This window comes from Equus caballus, chromosome 7, assembly GCF_041296265.1.
Source record: "Equus caballus isolate H_3958 breed thoroughbred chromosome 7, TB-T2T, whole genome shotgun sequence".
In the NCBI taxonomy this organism is placed as follows: Eukaryota; Metazoa; Chordata; class Mammalia; order Perissodactyla; family Equidae; genus Equus; species Equus caballus.
In genome coordinates, this window is record NC_091690.1 from 49,551,333 (window position 1) to 49,570,980 (window position 19,648).

The 19,648-nt window shown below is 42.4% G+C and overlaps 1 protein-coding gene across 8 annotated transcripts in view; it reads right to left on the reverse strand.

Moving 5' to 3' along the window:
* LOC100066251 (zinc finger protein 709) overlaps positions 1–15,490 on the reverse strand; it is a 112,962-nt gene extending 97,472 nt beyond the window's left edge. For 3 of the 8 annotated variants that reach the window (XR_011440957.1, XR_011440956.1, XR_290588.4), the window contains exon 1: positions 15,307–15,465. Coding sequence is in view for 1 of the 8 variants with exons in the window: in XM_005611874.4 (XP_005611931.2) it covers positions 15,307–15,309 (3 nt within the window). In the remaining 7 variants the exon portion in view is untranslated. Of the gene's footprint in view, positions 1–3,389; positions 3,436–15,306 lie in introns of all 8 variants that reach the window. The other 5 variants (XM_005611876.4, XM_070274047.1, XM_070274048.1 and 2 more) reach the window with 4 other exon arrangements.
* Positions 15,491–19,648: the final 4,158 nt, after the last annotated feature.

Consider the following 19,648-nt stretch of genomic DNA (forward strand, 5'->3'; position numbering starts at 1 on the left):
ATCTACTAAGTTCTTCTGGTCTAGTTTCTCATTTAATTCCACTATTTCCTTGTTGACTTTCAGTCTGGATGATCTATCCATTGATGTCAGCGGGGTTCTGAGATCCCCTACTACTACTGTGTACCTGTTAATTTTTCCTTTTAGGTCTGTTAACAGTTGCCCTGTGTACTCTGGTGCTACTGCGTTAGGTGCATATATATTCACAAGTGTTATGTCCTCTTGGGGGAGTGTCCCTTTTATCACTATATGCTGCCCTTCTTTGTCTCTCATTGCCTTTTCATCTTGAAGTCTCCTTTGTCTGTTATAAGTATTGCGACACCTGCTTTCTTTTGTTGGCCATTAGCTTGAAGCATCATCTTCCATCCCTTCACTCTGAGTCTGTGTTTCTCTTTAGAGCTGAGATATGTTTCCTAAAAACAGCATATTGTTGAGTCTTGTTTTTGAATCCATCTTGCCACTCTGTGCCTTGTCATTGGAGAATTCAATCCATTTACATTTAGAGGGATTATTGACATACGAGGGCTTGATACTACCATTTTACCACCTGTCTTACGGTTGTTCTGTATTTCTCTGTTTCTTGTCCTGTGTATTTCTGACTGCCAATTCAGTTTTGTGATTTGCTATGATAGTTTTCTCAGGTTTCTGTGTTTCTCATTTGTGTGTCTGTTCTGATTTTTGTTTCTTAGTTAACATGTAGTTTGTATAAAAGATTTCATAAATGAGATAGTCTATTTTCTCATAGCCTCTTATTTCCTTACAATAAGCAGGTGCCATCCCTTATTTAAATTTTTGTTTAAATTTAAATTATCATTGTCAAAACTTGTTCCATTTTGTATTGTGAGTTTGTGATTAAATTGAAGTGATTATAGTTATTCTTGATGGTTTCCTTCCATTTACCTTTCATGTTATAATTAAGTGTTTAGTAACCTGTTCTGATAGAGAGTTGCAATTTTCTGGTTTTGTCTATTCATCTCTTTGCTCAAGGCTTTCTACACTCTTTTTTTTCACATCTGAGGGCCTCCTTGCTCATTTCTTGTAGGGGTGGTCTTGTGGAAACGAACCCCCTCAGCTTTTCTTTTTTAATATGGGAAAGTTGTTTTTTTTCCTTAGATCTGGAGGACAGTTTCACCAGATAGAATATTCTTGACTGAAAATTTTTGACTTTCAAAATTTTGAATATATTATTCCACTCTCCTAGTCTGTAAGGTTTCTGCTGAGAAATCTGCTGAAAGCCAGATCCAAGTTCCTTTTAGGTTATTTTCTTCTGCCTTACTGCCCTTACTATTTTTTCTTTGTCCCTGAATTTTGCCAGTTTTACTAATATACGCCTTGGAGAAGATCTTCTTACTATGATGCAACTAGCAGTTATATTAGCCTCATTTACATGTAATTCCAGCTCCTTCCCCAGGATGGGAAGTTTTCAGCTATTATTTCTTTGAACAAGCTCTCTGCTCCCTTCTCTCTCTGGAATATCTACAATCTTTATCTTGCATTTTGTAATTGAGTCAGGTATTTCAAAAGAGTTTCTTCATTTCTTTTTAATCTTAGTTCTCTCACCTCCTCCATCAGACGCATTTCTATATTTCCATCCTCTAAAGTATTGATTCTGTTCTCCATAATATGAGCTCTGTTTATTAATTATTCCAGATTTTTCTTTATCTCACTAATTGTGTTTTTCATCTCTAGCACTTCTGATTGGATTTTTAAAATACTTTCAACCTCTTTTGTGAAGAATTTCCTGTGTTCATTAATTTTATTCCAGATTTTATTGAACTGTCTTTCTGAATTTTCTTGTAACCCACTGAATTTATTTATGATAACTATTTTGAATTCTCTGTCATTTAGATTTTAAATTTCTGTAACTTCTCGATTGATTTCTAGATACTTGTCATTTTCCTTCTGGTCAGGAGTGTTAATACGCTTCTTTATGCTGTTTCATGGGGTGTACTTTTCCCACCAAATAGTGGTACTGTCTGGGTGCAGATTCCACTGGCCACCAGTGTGGGAGGCAGGAGCTGTGTTTTCTGAGCCCACCATGACCCCTGGCAGTTGTTCCTATTATTGGTAGCTGTGCCACCAGGGCCCCTCTCTGTTTACCTGCTGGATGCTGCTACTTTACACACATAGGCACAGGCACTTTGTCAGGGATCCCCTGCTCTGACTGGCTAGCCGAGCCTATGCACCAGGCAGGAGGGGTGCTTTCTTTCCAGCCTGTGGTCCTACACGCTTCTGCTCTCCACTCACTGTCTGCCTGACTGGGCTGCTTGCCTTGGTGGGGACACCCTCGCAATTGCCTTGGTGTGGAAGCAATCCCACAGGCTGAGGCAACTCCAAGAGTGAGAGTGTTCCCATGGATGGCTGCCTTTCCCCCCTTCTTCTCAGAGTCATGTGCCAGGCACCACATGAAGTCCCACACCCAAATGGCTGCCACTCAGAAGGGAGAAGAGATCTGCTTACCTCCTTCCACTGCCTGCTGGGGAGGGGTCTGCAGGCTCACCTTCAGACATATGGCGCCTTGGATCTCTCAGACATCTACTGTCTCTTGTGAATGTCTTCTCTTGGTTTGCAAATATCCTTTTCATTGTATCTTGGAGAGACTAAGGGAAGATCTCACTCTGCCATGATGCTGACGTCACCTCATTTTTGATATTTGACTCTCAATAAGCTTTAGATACCTGCTCACCCTGTCTGGCCTACAATGGATACATAAGTCAGGAAGGTTGATACGTGTATTTTTCTTTGTGTGAACTGTTACAGGGGTCAAACCTTGGAAACCTGGAGCCTCTACACAAATATACCTTAAAGTTCGAGCTATTCTTCCTCACACATGCTGCTCCAGCCTGCTTAGCCTTGCCCTGCTCTCCTTAGAAAGTACCTGTGAGCAATGAACATATTCTTATTCACTTGATGCATGTGGCAACATGGTGATGGCATCTAATCCCATTTTATATAGGGTGTTAATCCTGACCCCCAAAGGCCATGATAAAACACAAGATAACCAATGGAAAATATCTTTTGGGTAACAAATGGGTATTCAGGTAATGGAATTTTTATAAGATGAGAAAAAGAAATCCAAAACCAGAGAAAACATAATCTTTTTAGATGCATTAGACAAAAAAGAAAACTTTGAAACCTCCCACGTTGCTCTAGCAGTAGAATTCACACATGCAAATGGGATAGTCTCACAAGGGAAAACACAGCAACAGAGGTGGATGGTTGGTTTCTGTTCTGATGCATAAGGAGCTCTGAGTGATCTCATCTTCACAACAAGAAAATAACAACCACCTGAAAAGCAACACTTCTCCTTAGATCCAAGCAAGATTTGAGATGAGATGACAAACCAATGCTTCCAAATGAGAAACTGAGAAGTATGGAGAATTACTGCTTACCTGGAGGAGAAGCAACTGCAGCCAGCAACCCCTGGAAACACATATCCTGTTAACAATGAATTTGCTGGAGATACATTTTGGAGTAATTTGAGAGTTAAAAGCATCAGGGAGTCCAGTCTTAGGGAACCTGCAAAATTTATGTTTATTTCCACTAGTAACCCAAGGACATTCTCATTTTGAAGACTGGAAAAAATTGTCTCATGCTTAATGCAGGAAAGCAGGGTAAAACTTTTTCCTATATGCCCAAAGCTTTCTGTGCTCTCTTAACTTTGGCCATCACTCAAAGGGATCTAATTGGCCAAAACCTTATCTGATCGAGGAAAGAGCTATAAGACAACTCCCAGATTCTTCAGAATTTCTCAGACAATAGAGGAGGAATGAATGCTAAGAACCTGTTCTGAAGCTCATAGTCCAGAGATTCTGTCCCATCAAAACATTACAGCTTCTTTTTGCTGAGCAAGAGTTACCCTGAGCTAACAAGTGTTGCCAATCTTCCTCTTTTTTTGCTTGAGGAAAATCAGCACTGAGCTTAAATCTGGCCAATTGACCTCAATTTTCTATGTGAGTAATGGCCACAGCATGGCTGAAGAGTGATGTAGGTCTGCACTCAGGATCTGAACCTGTAAACCTGAGCCACTGAGGACCTGAGTATCATGGCAGAATGAACTTTCCTGGCAATCTTCCCCCTCCAAGACACAATGAAAAAACATTCATACTCTAACAGAGGACATCCAAACACAACACAAATAACGTCGGAGAGACACATGCAGCCATACTACAGAGGATGGAGAGGCTGGAGCCCCCCTCGGAGGAGGTGGAATGAGGTAAGAAAAAAACTTTGTCCCACCCAACAACAATGATCCACAAACGCCTCCAAAGGCCTCCAACGAGGAACAAACGGGGATGGGGATGTTTGTTCACAGGAGTATCAAGGATTCCAGAGGGCCCATGCAGACTAGACAGAAGACCTTTAGCAGTGCAAGAGCTTTTGCGGGGGGAGACCTTATCAAGCCAACACCCAAGGGGAGCAGATAGTGAGAGTGGAGGGAGAAAACCCTAAGAGCACGCAAGAGAAAGCACCCCTCTCCGAACCTCCCCAGCACAGCTCTACCCCATGGGATTTCAGCTGAGGGAAGATGGCTCAGAATACATGGTTCTTGACCCCCACTCCGTGTCGACAGGAGGTAACTGCAACCCACTAATGCCAGGATGCATAAAAAACAGAGCCACCCCTTCTAGCAATATCAAACATTATATCAAATCGCCAGACCAGAGACAAGATGACCCAGAAATCAGTCCTGAAGACACAGAAATATGTCAGGTATATGACAATGAATTCAAAATAGCTATCATCAAAAAACTCAATGAGGTAAAAGACAATGTAGAGAATTCAAGTTCAGGAGCTACTTCACAAAAGAGATTGAAACTATAAAGAAGAATCAATCAGAAATATTAGAGATGAAAGACACAATGGAAGAAATAAACAAAATATGGAGTCCCTGAACACTCAAGCAGACATCATAGATAAGTGTAGAAGCATAATCAAAGACAGACATGTTGAAATGCTCCAGATAGAGGAGGAGAGAGAATGAAGACTAAAAAGAAATGAAGACAGTCTCTGAGAAATATCCGACTCGTTAGGAAATGAAATGTAAGAATTATAGGTATTCAAGAAGGAGAAGAGAAGGAGAATGGAGCAGAAAGCGTATTCAAAGAAATAATAGCAGAGAACTTCCCAAACCTAGGTAAAGAGATGGTAATCCATGTGGAAGAGGCTTCCAGATCTCTTGGATATGTCAATGTAAAAAACCTACTGGAAGGCATATAGTAGTGAAACTGGCAAAAATGAATGAGAAGGAAAGAATACTAACAGCAGCAAGGCAGAAGAAAATAACCTACAAAGGAACCCCCATCAGTTTTTCAGCAGATTTCTCTGCAGAAACCTTACAGACTAGTAGAGAATGGAATGACATATTCAAATCTGTAAAAGACAAAAACTTTCAGCCAAGAATACTCTATCCAGCAAAAATATCCTTCAGATATGATGGACGAACAAAAACTTTGCCAGACAAACCACAGCTAAGGGAGTTCAAGACATAGGACCCCTCTACAATAAATCCTCAAGAAGGCCCTCATACCCGGAAAAAAAAAAAAAGGGAGCAAAGGGTTACAAAGCATGGAGTAAGGAGATAAATAGGTAGACAGAATCAGAATAGGATAGCAAATACCCAAGTACAGCATTAAAGATAAAGGGAAAGAAAATACCAAAAACAAAGATAATCTTGTCATTTTAACCACCAGCTCATAACACAAGATGGAGTAAGATGTGACAAAAACAACTTAGGAGGGGAAGAGGAAAGAGACTGAATCAGTTTAGATTAAGAAAATAAGAGGCCATCAGAAAATGGACTATCTTATATACAAGATTCTGAACACAAACCACTAAACAAAAAAGCAGAACAGAGACACAAATAATGAATAAGGACAAAACAAAGAAACACCTGATAACAAACTACATCATTCAATAGGTAGACCAAAACACACAGGACCAGAAACAAAGGAAATGCAGGAGAACCAGCAAATGAGTGATAAAATGGTAGCATTAAGCCCACATATATCAGTAATCACCCTAAGTGTAAATGGATTGAATTCTCCAATAAAAAGACACAGAGTGGCGAGATGGATTAAAGAACAAGAGCCAACAATATGCTGCCTCCAGGAAACACATCTCAGCTCCGAGGACAAACACTGGCTCAGAATGAAGGGATACTCCAAGCTAATGGCAAACAAAAGAAAGCAGGTGTCACAATACTTATATCTGAAAAGGAGACTTCAAGATAAGAAAGGTAGGGGGCCAGCCCAGTGGCGCAGCAGTTGAGTTCGCAAGTTCCGCTTCTCTGCGGCCCGGGGTTTGCTGGTTTCGATCCCGGGTGCGGACATGGCAACACTTGGTAAAAGCCATGCTGTGTTAGGCATCCCACATATAAAGTATAGGAAGATGGGCATGGAAGTTAGCTCAGGGCCAGTCTTCCTCAGAAAGAAGAGGAGGATTGGAAGTAGCTCAGGGCTAATCTTCCTCAAAAATAAAAGATACGACAGGTAAAGAGAGACAAAGAGGGGCAGTATAGAATGATCAAAGGGACATTCCATCAAGAAGAAATCACACTTATAAATCTATGCACCCAACACAGGAGCACCACAGTTCATAAAGCAACTATTAACAAACCTAAAAGAAGATATTAATAATAACTCAAAATAGTAGAGGACCTCAACACTCCACTCACATCAATGGATAGATCATCCAGAAAGAAAATCAACAAGGAAACAGTGGAATTAAACGTAAAGCTAAACCAGTTGGACTTAATAGACACATATAGAACACTCCATCCCCAAAGAGCAGAATACACATTGTTCTCAAGTGCACACAGAACATTCTCAAGGACAGATCATATGTTAGGAAACAAGGTAAGACTCAATAAACTTAAGAAAGTGAATAACAAGCATCTTGTCCAATCATGATGCTATAAAGCTAGAAATTAATTACAAGAAAAAAGCTGAGAAAGGCACAAAGATGTGGAGACTAAACAACATGCTATTGAACAAGCAATGGAGCATTGAAGAAATTTAAGGAGAAATCAAAACATATCTGGAGACAAATGAAAGTGAAACCATACCAGCCCAACTCACATGAGATGCAGCAAAAGACTTATTAAGAGGGAAATTCATCACAATACAGGCACACCTTAACAAACAAGAAAAATCCCAAATCAGCAATCTCAAATTACTCCTAACTGAATTAGAAAAAGAACAACAAAGACCAAAGTCAGCAGAAGGAGAGAAATAATAAAAATCAGAGCAGAAATAAATGCTATTGAAACAAAACAGGCAGTAGAAAGGATCAATGAAACCAAGAGCTGGTTCTTTGAGAAGATAGATAAAATTGACAAACCCCCAGCCAGACTTACTAAGAAAAAAAAAAGAGAAAGCTCAGATAAACAAAATTAGACATGAAACAGGAGAAATAACAACGGATATCACAGAAATACAACGGATTACAAGAGAACACTACAAAAAAGTATATGCCCACAAAATGGATAGCCTAGAGGAAATGGATAAATTCTTAGACTCTTACAACCTCCCAAAGCTGAATCAAGAAGAAACAGATAATCTGATAGACCAATCACAAGGAAAGAGATTGAAACAGTAATCAAAAGCATCTCAAAGAATAAAAGCCCAGGACCAGATGGCTTCCCTGGGGAATTCTACCAAACTTTCAGAGAGGATTTAATACCCATCCTTCTCAAGCTATTCCAAAAAATTTGGGAAGATGAAACACTTCCTAACATATTTTACGAGGCCAACATCACTCTGACACCAAAGCCTGACAAGGATAACATAAAAAAGAAAAACTACATGCCAATATTGCTGACGAACACAGATGCAAAATTCCTCCACAAAATATTGGCAACTCGGATACAGCAATACATCAAAAGGATCATACATCATGATGAAGTGGGATTCATACCAGGGACACAGAGATGGTTCAACATCCACAAATCAAGCAACATCTGCAAATCAATCAACATGATACACCACACTAACAGAATGAGGAATAAAAACCACATGGTCATCTCAATAGATGCAGAGAAAGCATTTGACAAGATCCAACAGCCATTTATGATAAAAAAAAAAAAAAAAAAAGAAAACCTCTTAACAAAATGGGGATAGAAGAGAATTGCCTCAACATAATAAAGGCCATATATGACAAACCCACAGCCAACATCATACTCAATGGGGAAAAACTGAACACCATCCCTGTGAGAACAGGAACAAGACAAGGGTGCCCACTCTCACCACTCTTATTCAACATAGTACTGGAGGTTTTGGCCAGAGCAATTAGGCAAGAGAAAGAAATAAAAGGAATCCAAATGGGAAATAAAGAAGTGAAACTCTCCCTCTTTGCAGATGACATGATTTTACATATAAAAAATCCTGGGGCTGGCCCCGTGGCCGAGTGGTTAAGTTCGCACACTCCACTGCAGGTGGCCCACTGTTTCGTTGGTTCGAATCCTGGGCGCGGACATGGCACTGCTCATCAAACCATGCTGAGGCAGCGTCCCACATACCACAGCTAGAAGGACCCACAACGAAGAATATACAACTATGTACCGGGGGGCTTTGGGGAGAAAAAGGAAAAAAATAAAATAAAATCTTTAAAATAAATAAATAAAATCCTAAAGAATCCATCAGAAAACTATTAGAAATAAACAACTACGGTAAAGTTGCAGGGTACAAAATCAACATACAAAAATCAGCTGCATTTCTATACTCTAATAACAATCTTACAGAAAGAGAACTCAAGAATACAATTCCATTTACAATCACAACAAAAAGAATAAAATATCTAGGAATATATTTAACCAAGGAGGTGAAGGACTTACAGAATGAAAACTATAAGACATTACTGAAAGAAATACACGATGACATAAAGAGACAGAAAGAGACTCCATGCACATGGATCGGAAGAATAAACGTAGTTAAAATGTCCATACTACCCAAAGCAATCTATAGATTCAATGCAATCCCAATCAGAATCCCAATGACCTTCTTCACAGAAATAAAACAAAGAATACTAAAATTCATACTGAGCAACCAAAGAGCCCAAACTGCTAAAGCAATCCTGAGAAAACAGAGCTGGAGGAATCACAATCCCTGACTTCAAAATGTACTGCAAAGCCATCGTAATCAAAACAGCATGGTACTGGGACAAAAACAGGTGCACAGATGAACTGAACAGAACTGAAAGCCCAGAAATGAAACCACATATCTATAGACAGCTAATCATTGACAAAGGTGCCAAGAACATAAAATGGAGAAAAGATAGTTTCTTCAATAAACGGTGTTGCGAAATCTGGACAGCCACTTGCAAGAGAACGAAAGTAGGCCCTTAGCTCATGCCATACATAAAAATAAACTCAAAATGGATCAAAGACTTGAAGTCCTGAAACCATAAAACTTCCAGATGATAAAAGAGGTAGTGCACTCTGTGACACTGAACTTAAAAGGATCTTTTCAAATACCATGTCTTCTCAGACAAAGGAAACAAAAGAAAAAATAAAAAAGTAGGACTTCATCAGACTAAAGAGCTTCTGCAAGGCAAAAGAAACTAGCATCAAAACAAAAAGACAAACCACCAATTCGGAGATAATATTTGCAAGTCATATATCCAACAAGGGGTTAATCTCCGAAATATATAAAGAACTCACACAACTGAACAACAAAAAAACAAACAGCCCAATCAGAACATGGGCAGAGGATAGGAACAGACATTTTTCCAAAGATATACAGATGGCCAAAAGGCACATGAAAAAATGCTCAACATCACTAATCATCACGGAATTGCAAATCAAAACTACACTAAGATACCACCTTATACCTGTTAAAACGGCTATAATCACTAAGACTAAAAATAACAAACGTTGGGGAGGGTGTGGAGAGAAGGGAACCCTCAAACACTGCTGGTGGGAATGCAAACTGGTGCAGCCACTATGGAAAACAGTATGGAGATTCCTCAAAAAACTAAACACAGAAACACTATATGACCCAACTATCTCACTACTGGGTATTTTTCCAAAGAACTTGAAATCAACAAGTCAAAGAGACGTATGCACCCCTATGTTCACTGCAGCATTACTCACAATAGCCAAGACATGGAAGCAACCCAAGAGCCCATCGACCGCTGACTGTACACAGTAGATGTAGTATATACATACAATGGAATCCTACTCAGCCATAAAAAAAAGACAAAATCATCAAAATCATCCCATTTGCAATGACACGGATGGACCCGGAGGGTATTATGTTAAGCGAAATAAGCCAGACAAACACCATAGGACTTCACTCATATGTGAAAGACAAACAAACATATGGACAAAGAGAACAGTTCAGTAGTTACCAGGGAAAGGGCAGTGGGGGCTGGACACAGGGGGTGAACGGGAGCACTTATATGGGGACAGACAAAAAATAATGTACAAGTGAAACCACACAATGATGTAAACTATTACGAACTCAATAAAATAAATAAATAAGAAAGAGGGCAATTCAAGATTTAAAAAAAAAAAACCAGCACTGGGAATAATCAACCCTTCACTAACTAGGTTTTCTATAGTTTTCAATCCTTCAAGGCCCTGTGAAATTGACATTGGGCCATTTTAACTACTAGATTTGTGGGGCAAAGTCCCTGGGGTCCCAATTTGTCAAGTCAATTTGTAAGGGGCAGAGAATTCTTTTAACTCCAATTCTTGCTCATCGGATCAGAGCTTCCCAGCTCACTATGGGATATTTTAGGACAATGGGTACTATTAGTACAAGGAATTTAGGCAAGACCATAGTTCTGATGGGTAAAGAATGAAACATTTGTCCTATATGTCCTCTATATTATATTCATTAACACCCCTAAGATCATCAGGGGCACCTTAGTTAACTTTAGTGGAATCCTGGGTATTACTGTAATTTGACACTTCATATTGAGTACCTGTTTGATTATTTCTGAATTAGTGCATTACATCAGAGAGCAAAATTAATTCAGAACCGATGTTGCAGAGGCCCAAAAGTCAAGCAGTGTACCTTTATCTGTTTTGTTATGTAAATTCTTCTAGTATATTCTGGATTCCCAATTGGGTCAAATTGTAGACTTTCGTTTCAGTATTTTATCTACTGTTTCCTTCCTCCTGATCTTTCCTGTTTTGTTTTCTTCATCATGGGATATACTGCAGGAGAGGGAGTGCCTCCCTACCCTGCTATTTATAAATTTTTCGACCTAAGAGCCTCAAAACAGTGCCATCAGGGTTAGGAGCCTCCCCCTTGACAACTGGCTGCTTTACAAGGTTGAAACCCTGGGCTTAAGTCAGGTTTGAACTAATCCCTTGTGCCAGAGAGGTGCCATGAGTGTGTCCCCCATAACCCTCTAGGTCAGGATCTTTGTGGCAGCAGAGGCAGCGGCAGCAGCAGAGGTACTGAAGGGGCCTGGGGAGCCCTCTGGTGTTAGGAGTGTGGACTCACCCCGCCACCTACTGTCTGCCTTTCCCCATCTCTTCCCTGTTTTTTAAATGACAGCTCTTTCAGGAGTGACCATCTGATGGACCCACCTCTTGCAAAATGTATGGTCCCTGTCTATACCCCCATCGCTGAGGTATGTCAGGCTACCACAGCTTCTGTCACAGCTTCACTCCAACACACAGATAAATCCCTACAAAGACACTGACCCAGGACTCATTTAGGGAGGCATCAATCCAACAGTCCTACTCCCACATGCCTATAAATTCTTGAAATTGCCAACTCTGGTCAGCTGAACCTGGAACTGAGGTTGGTAGGTCAACAATGCAACACAGGGCAGCACAGTTCACAGCCCAGCTCCCCAGCAAGCAGCAGCCCACAGTGCATGCCGCCACCAGGCAGCAGAGCAGGGGAGCAAGTCAGAGCAAGAGAAGACAGACCCACGGGTGGGGTCATGTGTGTGTGGACATGCTTCTCAGGGCACCAACTGTTATGATTACCTGCAGAGGGGTGGTTCCCTTGTTGAGACTGATGCCAGGGTGGCGCACGCGCGTGCACACACACACACACACACACCACAGGGTAGGAAAAGGCTTAGGACTCACATAATAGAGGTCTGAGGGGAGGGCAGGGCCGGCCTCTCAAGCAGCTCTGACAGGGCTCAGAAAGCAAGGAATGGAGCCTGGTCTGGGGGTTCACTGGGCCTGGGGGTGGGGCCGGGGCAAGAGCTCTGCACACAGGCAGGGGCTGGGGTGGTGGAATCTCCTGCCTGCTCTAGAGGAGAGAGCACCCAGGCTTCTCCTCAGCTTGTCCAGGTGGGGGCACGAGGGGAAGAGGGTGGGTGAGGCTTAAGCTGTGAGCAGTCACCCAAAAATGTGGAGTCTGACTGCTCACTACAGGGACAAATATGGATAAGAAAAATATATATTCTCGATGGATTTATACAAAGAAACACGCACAGGAGGCTCAAAAACGATCAAAACTGTATATTTGGGGGTGGCTGGAGTAAAAGTGCTGGAGGAGACTAGGACATGTCCACAGCAAGTCATCGTAAGTAAGACTTTGCTGTCTTACAGATTTATTTCAAATAAACAGAGATATTTATATTCTTTAATTTTAACTCTTGTACATAGGAAACCATTGTAAGATTTAACTCCTTTAAACACTAATAGATAGAAAAGCGTAAACCATGCAGAATAAACTTTTCACATCTCTGAGTAACAGGACACGCAGCACCCTGGTCCGTCCTTCCCCTACACCTCACACTCGGGATATGTGCAGGGACGAATGGCATAATATAAGGCAATCAGTTTTTGTGCTTAAACCCTTAAATGTACCGGATTTTCAAAGATTTACGACAGCTTTTAGAAGTTTCCCTCACATCAATTAAAAGAGCATTTCAATTGTTTTAGCCTTTCAAATTTCTATGTTCTCTGCAGATATGCACATAGAAAGACTGATCTAAAGTGAAAAAATTTGCTTGCTTTCCTCAGATCCTCTCTCTCAATCAACTTACAGTCTCAGGGCCCAAGTGCTAAGGGAAACCAGAGCCAAAGGGCTGCACTAGTCCATCAATAAAGGAATCCACAGGAAAGAAACACAAATACTGGAATCAGCTCAGATGAGCATGCCTGCTTCCCACAGTACAGAAGGAAAGCCACGGTCAGAAGGTTCCGAGTTCCTGACTCTCCTGGTGGAGACAGAACTCTGGAGGGGGTCAGTCCCTGGAGAAGGAGGGGAGGGCACCTGAGCAGCCACAGGAAGGAGCTCTGGGAGCCCCACACATCCTTCACTCCCCAGGGAACAGCGCACATGCTCCCTCTCTCAGGCTCCATTCTCACAGTGAGGAAACTCAGCTGGATCCAGTTTAAGGTTCTGACCCAAATGGACCCCCAGATTAATGGGCCCCCATCCAGGACACAGAGCTCCTGACTCTCACAGACTTCCTCAGCATAAACAAGTTACTCTCTGAATGCACCCACACTGTGGATGCAAAACTCCAATTATGTCTAGAAACAGGCCCAAGGAAACCACAGTTACAACCTCAGAAAGGGTGTCACTCCCCACCCCATGAGCACGTGCACCCCCAGCTTTCCAGGGCTCTGCAGCTCCTCTCAGGATCAAGGCTCCTTCCATGGGGATGTGAGCAGTAAGACACCTGCAGGGGAGGCTCCCCAGGAAGGACAACTGGGCCTTCAAGGCCTTCCCTCTGCAGGCCCAGGGGGGCCTTAGCTTAGACTCACTGCCTTCAGGCCTCTGCCCCCACTGGAGTTTTTTTGGACCATCACTGATATTTTAAATACTCAAACACAGGGTTTGAGGTAATCCAGCAGAAACAGTCGAACCAGTCTTTATGTGGAAGTGAGGGAAGAAAACTGTATGGCAATTTACTGCCTCAAAAAGAAATCCCACAGGGCCGGCCCCATGGCCGAGTGGTTAAGTTTCCCTGGTTTGGATCCTGAGCACAGACATGGCACCGCTTGTCAGGCCACGTTGAGGCAGTGTCTGACATGCGACAACTAGAAGGGCCTGCAACTAAGATATACAACTATGTACCGGGTGGATTTGAGCAGATAAAGCAGGAAAAAACAAAAAAACATTGGCAACAGTTGTTAGCTCAGGTGCCAATCTTTAAAAAAAAAAAAAAAAGAAATCCTACAAAAATATATTGCATATTCTGGAAAAAAAATGATGCTAATATAGTAGTATTTCCATGACAGTAAATTTTTTTTATAAACTATTAATCCTACTTCACACTTCAGGTTTGCAAGTCTAAGCCCTGGAAATCTATTTGAACTCCCCCAAAATAAAAGAACAGACCTCAGAATATTAGCACCCATATGGGAGGAAAAGAAGGCAAGAAGAATCTAGTGCATCCAATGTAAAACTGGAACGTCTTATTTTTTCTGAAATTCACCTCTTTCTTCCTTCTTTGGAAATATTTTATATTGTATTTCAAGTCATGTTGATTAAGTTAATTTTTATTCATTGGAAAACTGAGATTAAAATAAAGTGAATAAATCTTTTAAAGTGACTAACCCAGGTGGGGACAGTGCTGACAGGACAGATCATCCAGGAAAGTTTCTCAAGAGGAACCTGCACCCAGAGGACTTTCCACAGGATGTCTGTGCCCAGAAAGATCCTGGGGGAGATGCACGAGGATTTCATACAACGTAGTTCCAGGTGCTTATAAGCTGCTTTTCACTCATGGAAAATATCCACACACACAAAACAAATCTTTTTAAAACAGCCATCCATTGACTATGAAAAAACGATAACTAAAATATTGCGTCTGTTTCAAATCCAACAAGGACAAATAGTTGATAATAATGCTGTGAATCAGAGGCAGGACGCTAGCATTTGGGAATTTGGGGAGCGACTGGAAATTCAGGTACTTGTTGTCAACCCTAGGAAGACCTAGACTGGAGGACACGGTCGTGGATTGAGCTCTGCTCCTCAAATCCATGGAAAGTTCAAGAGAAAAAGGGTTTCCCCTGGGGAGAAAGGAGGCCCTGGGGACCCCAAAACCGCAGCCCCTCCGCGCACGGACCCCGGAGCCCGAGGCCCGACTGTCCTGCGGACCCTCCCGCGGGCCCCGCAGCGTCTGGGACACGCGGGGCTGCGGGCGCACAGCGGCCCAGAGACGCTCCGGCCCAAGTCGCCGCGCGCAGGGACCACAGGACGCCCGGGGCCCGGCTGCCGGCCCCGCCCCCACGCTGCGGCCAGAGGGGCCTGAGAGCCGAGCGGCGCCACCGCGGACTCGGGGCCGCAGACCCCGGAGGGGACCGCGAGAGGCCGGCCCGCCCCGCCGCTTCCCACCAGCCCCGCCTGCCGTGTCCTCATCCCGGGGCCGCACACTCACCATTCCTAGGGCTCCTGGGTCCCCCGAGTCCTTCCTATGACACTGCTGTCGCTACAGGTCACAACATGACAGAAGACGCGGCAGAGCCACTCAGACCCTTTAATGGCGGGGAGACGCGGTCCCCAGCGCGACCGGAGCAGCCACTTCCGGGCGGTTGGTGAGCTGCGCCCCACCCACGTGCCCCGGCGCCGCTTCTGATTGGACAGTTCAGAAGACTCACCCTCTGGTGTCTGAGTGACAGCCCCTGAGTTTAGGTGTCTGAGCAGAATGCCAGACAGAACGCTTCCTCTGCAGGGATATTTACATTGAAAGGTGGTGTTGGGAGAAGGCTCTTGGAACTGCGATCCTTGTTTAGTAACACACAACTGAAGGTCACCTCACCGTATGCAATAATTAGTCTCTCTCCATGTTGATCTTTATTGATAACTGGAGTCTGACAAAGTTTTGCCAAAAAGGTACACAGGCACAGATACTGTGACCAGGGAACTAGACCAAGAAAAGTGTACTGAGGATCTGATAAAGACTAACGTTATCTGTTGAGTGTTGGCAGACAGAAAGTTTCAGGAAGAGCCTAACCACCGAAGATTCCCACAAGCAGGCCAGCTGAAGCCAGTTCTAGCCCCCTCAAATTGCTGTGAAGTTAGACGAAGTGAAATGTCCCCGTTATAATCTCGTCAACATTTTAAATTCTCCTCCTCTGGGAGGGACCAAGCAGCCGTTTCTAGATCATGCTATATATGTAGTAGCATGTGTACATGCTACCCTTGAGACTTAAAGGAACATGACTGTTAGGCAACAAACGTGAGCTCCTGCCTTTTCCTTAACTGAATATTCATGAACCGTACTATGATCTCACAATAAAGGGACTCCCAAACCCTTGTTTGGGGAGACACTGCTTGCCAGAGATGCCCAGAATTCTCCCCTGCCTATGCAAGTAATAAACCTTTCTTCACCACTTTTGCCTTGCTTGTGCTTTTTGGCTCCAAAATTGACTAAGAGGTGAACCCATTGAGTTCAATTACAGTATTAGGTGTTCAATTACGCATTAGGTGACTATCCTTACAACACTTCAGTCAGATTCAGAATAAGAGCATTGGGAGCAAAAAACAAGCCATCATTTCAGAAGAAAAGTGACTTCTGGTTATTCAGAATGGTCAAATTTAGAAAATGTTTCTGACATGAAAATATTTGTATCCCAATGAAAATATAAACAGGAGCTCTTTCTCACGGTTGTTAAATCACTCTGTGGTCATGACCCACCCTTACTTGTGGTTACACTGTTTAATCCAACTATAATGAGGCTTGTTAGACAGCTAGTTTCATCTAAATAATCATCTCATTGATTGGTGAGTCTACAATACTACAGAGTAACGTTCATTTTGACAATATTGTAATCACTATATGACAGGCATCCTCTCCACATAGTCTGCACAGATACCATATCTGAACATTTCCTATCCCAATTCCCTGAGGAAATGCTCCCTTTCGATATAATCTGAGTCAAACAGCCCCACTCAAGTCCACCTGAACTTCAGCAATAACTTCACCAGGCCCACGGGCAGAAGTATTCGGAGGACATCTGACAAGTGCAAACTGAGGGGCAGGGCCAAAGAACTATAAGTGATCACCATGAAAACAGAAGAGGAAGGCACAGTTTGCAACCAGTGCTCATCATACAAGGGGAAACACTGCCGGGCAATAGCATCATCAATCAGTCACCTATAGAATGTAGGAAGAAAAGTTTTGAGGGTGTTCAGCATCAAGCATTGAGAGATGCAAAAGATATTTCCATTTCCTTATCTGTTTTTCACCTTCCCTTTAAGAACTACCTGGAAAATAATAGTCTACAAGCAGATTTCCTGGAAATAACTCTGATTTCCTAAGTCAGGAATGCCTTTGTTTTGTTTTGTTTTGTTTTGGTGAGAAAGATTGGCCCTGAGCTAACATCTCTTGCCAATCTTCCGCTTTTTCTTTTTCCATTTTCTCCCCAAAGCCCCAGTACGTAGTTGCATATCCTAGTTGTAGATCATTCTAGTTCTTCTATGTGGAATGCTGCCACCGCACGTCCTGATGAGCAGTGGACAGGTCCGCACCCAGGATGAGAACCCCAGGCTGCCGAAGCTGAGCATGTGAACTCAACCAATTGGCCATGGGCCCAGTCCCCCAGCCTCTGTTTTTTTGCTTTATCTCCTAGCTCCTCGTCTTCACCTCAAATAAAGGGTGCACTGTACTAAGAATGTGCATTCGCCTGGGAAGATGCATGAGTCTGGCTCCACTCTCACACACTGTCAGAAACATGGTGCTGAGGAAACTACATTTCATCACTGCCCTCCCCAACCCTTCTTTCCTTGCACCTGTGGGAATTGTACAGTTCCAGTAGTGGCCCCATCTGGGCAGAAACTGGAGATGTGCTTCCTGCACTGATGAATTGATAAATTGTTCTGCTTCTCACAAATAACATTAGGGCCAGTCTGGCTTTCTCTTGATGTCACATCATGGTGCTCTCAAAGGTCCTTTAATCGCTGTGGTGGGCACAATAGACATGACGCCTTAAGGTTGTCTTTGCTAATAGCATGTGGTTCCTGTCTGTCTCCATCATGGCAAACATGAGGGCCAGGATACACTTAGAGTGTTGGTGCATCCACCTGCACTGAGGGAAGCCCATGAGAACTCAACAATATCCTACAAGGTGGTCTTCTAAGCCAGAGAAAGAGCTCCATTTACAAAGCACAGGGAGTTACTTATATGTATGGAGAGAGAGATTTTTTCCATGACTTTGAAAAATGGCCCTAATGGAATGAGTTACCCAAGATTCAAGAAGCTGCTCTGTTGGAGGAGGTCACGGAGAGGAGGTGACCACTGGTTGACCCTCCAGCCTAACTTGGGCAATTGGAACCTCCTTTCCCACACCCCCGTCCTTGGAAGATACATTCTGCCCAATGATCCTGAACTAAGAGCCATTCCAAGGATGCAACCTAGAGAGAATAATGTGTTGTTGAGACCATCTGGACTGTAGATATTACTGAACTCCATTAAAGCCTGTATATAAACTTTTAAGATTATTGTGGGTGGGTGTGGCAGTACTACTCTCATACCCAAACCAAGTGTATCACCAAAAAAACTACACCCCAATTTCTTTTGTGAATATTAATGTAAAAATCCTCAACAAATTCTAGGAAGCCCAAAACAGCAACATAAAAAAAGATTTATACACCATGACCAAGTGGGTTTATTATAGGGACGGAAGGTTCGGTTAAAATATCAAAATCTATTAATGTGATAAAGGATATCAAAAATCAAAAATTGCAAGATAGACTGAAATCTATCAATGAAATCAACAGACTCAAGGAAAATAATTGACAAAATCCGTACTCTTTCATAATTAAAACATTTAGGATAACAGAGTAGAAGGATATTTCCTTACTTGATAACAAGCATACATGGAAATCCCACAGCCAATATTATATCTAGTGGTGAAAGACTGGAATGCTTTCCCCTGAAGATGGGGAACCAAAGAAGGATGTCTCCTCTTGCCACTTTTTTTCCAGAAAGTACTGGAGATTTTAGCCAGAACCATTAGGCAAGAAAAGAAATAAAATGGATGCAGAGTGGTTGGGAAGATGTAAAACCGTCTCTTGTCTAGAGGTTCAGATTATGTCACCTCAGATATGGCACATTGGCATATTGATTATTTTGAATTTAAAGGTGCTTGAGAAACAGCCATTGCAAGAAAGACACTCTGGCTCTCCTTTGTCCCCTTGAGAGCAGATGACTTTCCAGCTGATCTGTATGCTACTTTAACCAGAAGGCAGCCTTATCATCCGAGACAGGGCATTTAGGGCTGAGAAGGCTGTGTAAACAAATCTTGTTGTTTCCTCACCATTTACTACCTCTAGCCCAAACCCCTCAGCCTTGTCAAGTCTTCCTCAATCTGTTTCTTGGTCTAAAGGGCATGAAATCTTCCTGCTGTGGTTATTTCTTTGAGTCTCACCTTTTTGGGAGCTCCCATACGTAGGTAATTAGATTTGTTTTTCTTCTGTTAGTCTGTCTTATGTCACTTTAATTGTTAGACCAGCCACATAACCTAGAAGGGAAGAAGGGGAAATTTTTCCACACTTACAGTTGCATACAGAATATTCTGAGAAGTATACCAAAAAACTGTTAGAATTGATAGTTGAATTCTGCAATGTTGTAGGATACAAGCTCAAAATATAAAAATGGATTGTATTTCTATATGCTTGCAATGAACAATCTGATAATGAAATTAAGAAAATAAATGCATTTACAATAGTATTGGAAGGAAAAGGATACATGGGAATATATTTACCACAAAGATTACAAA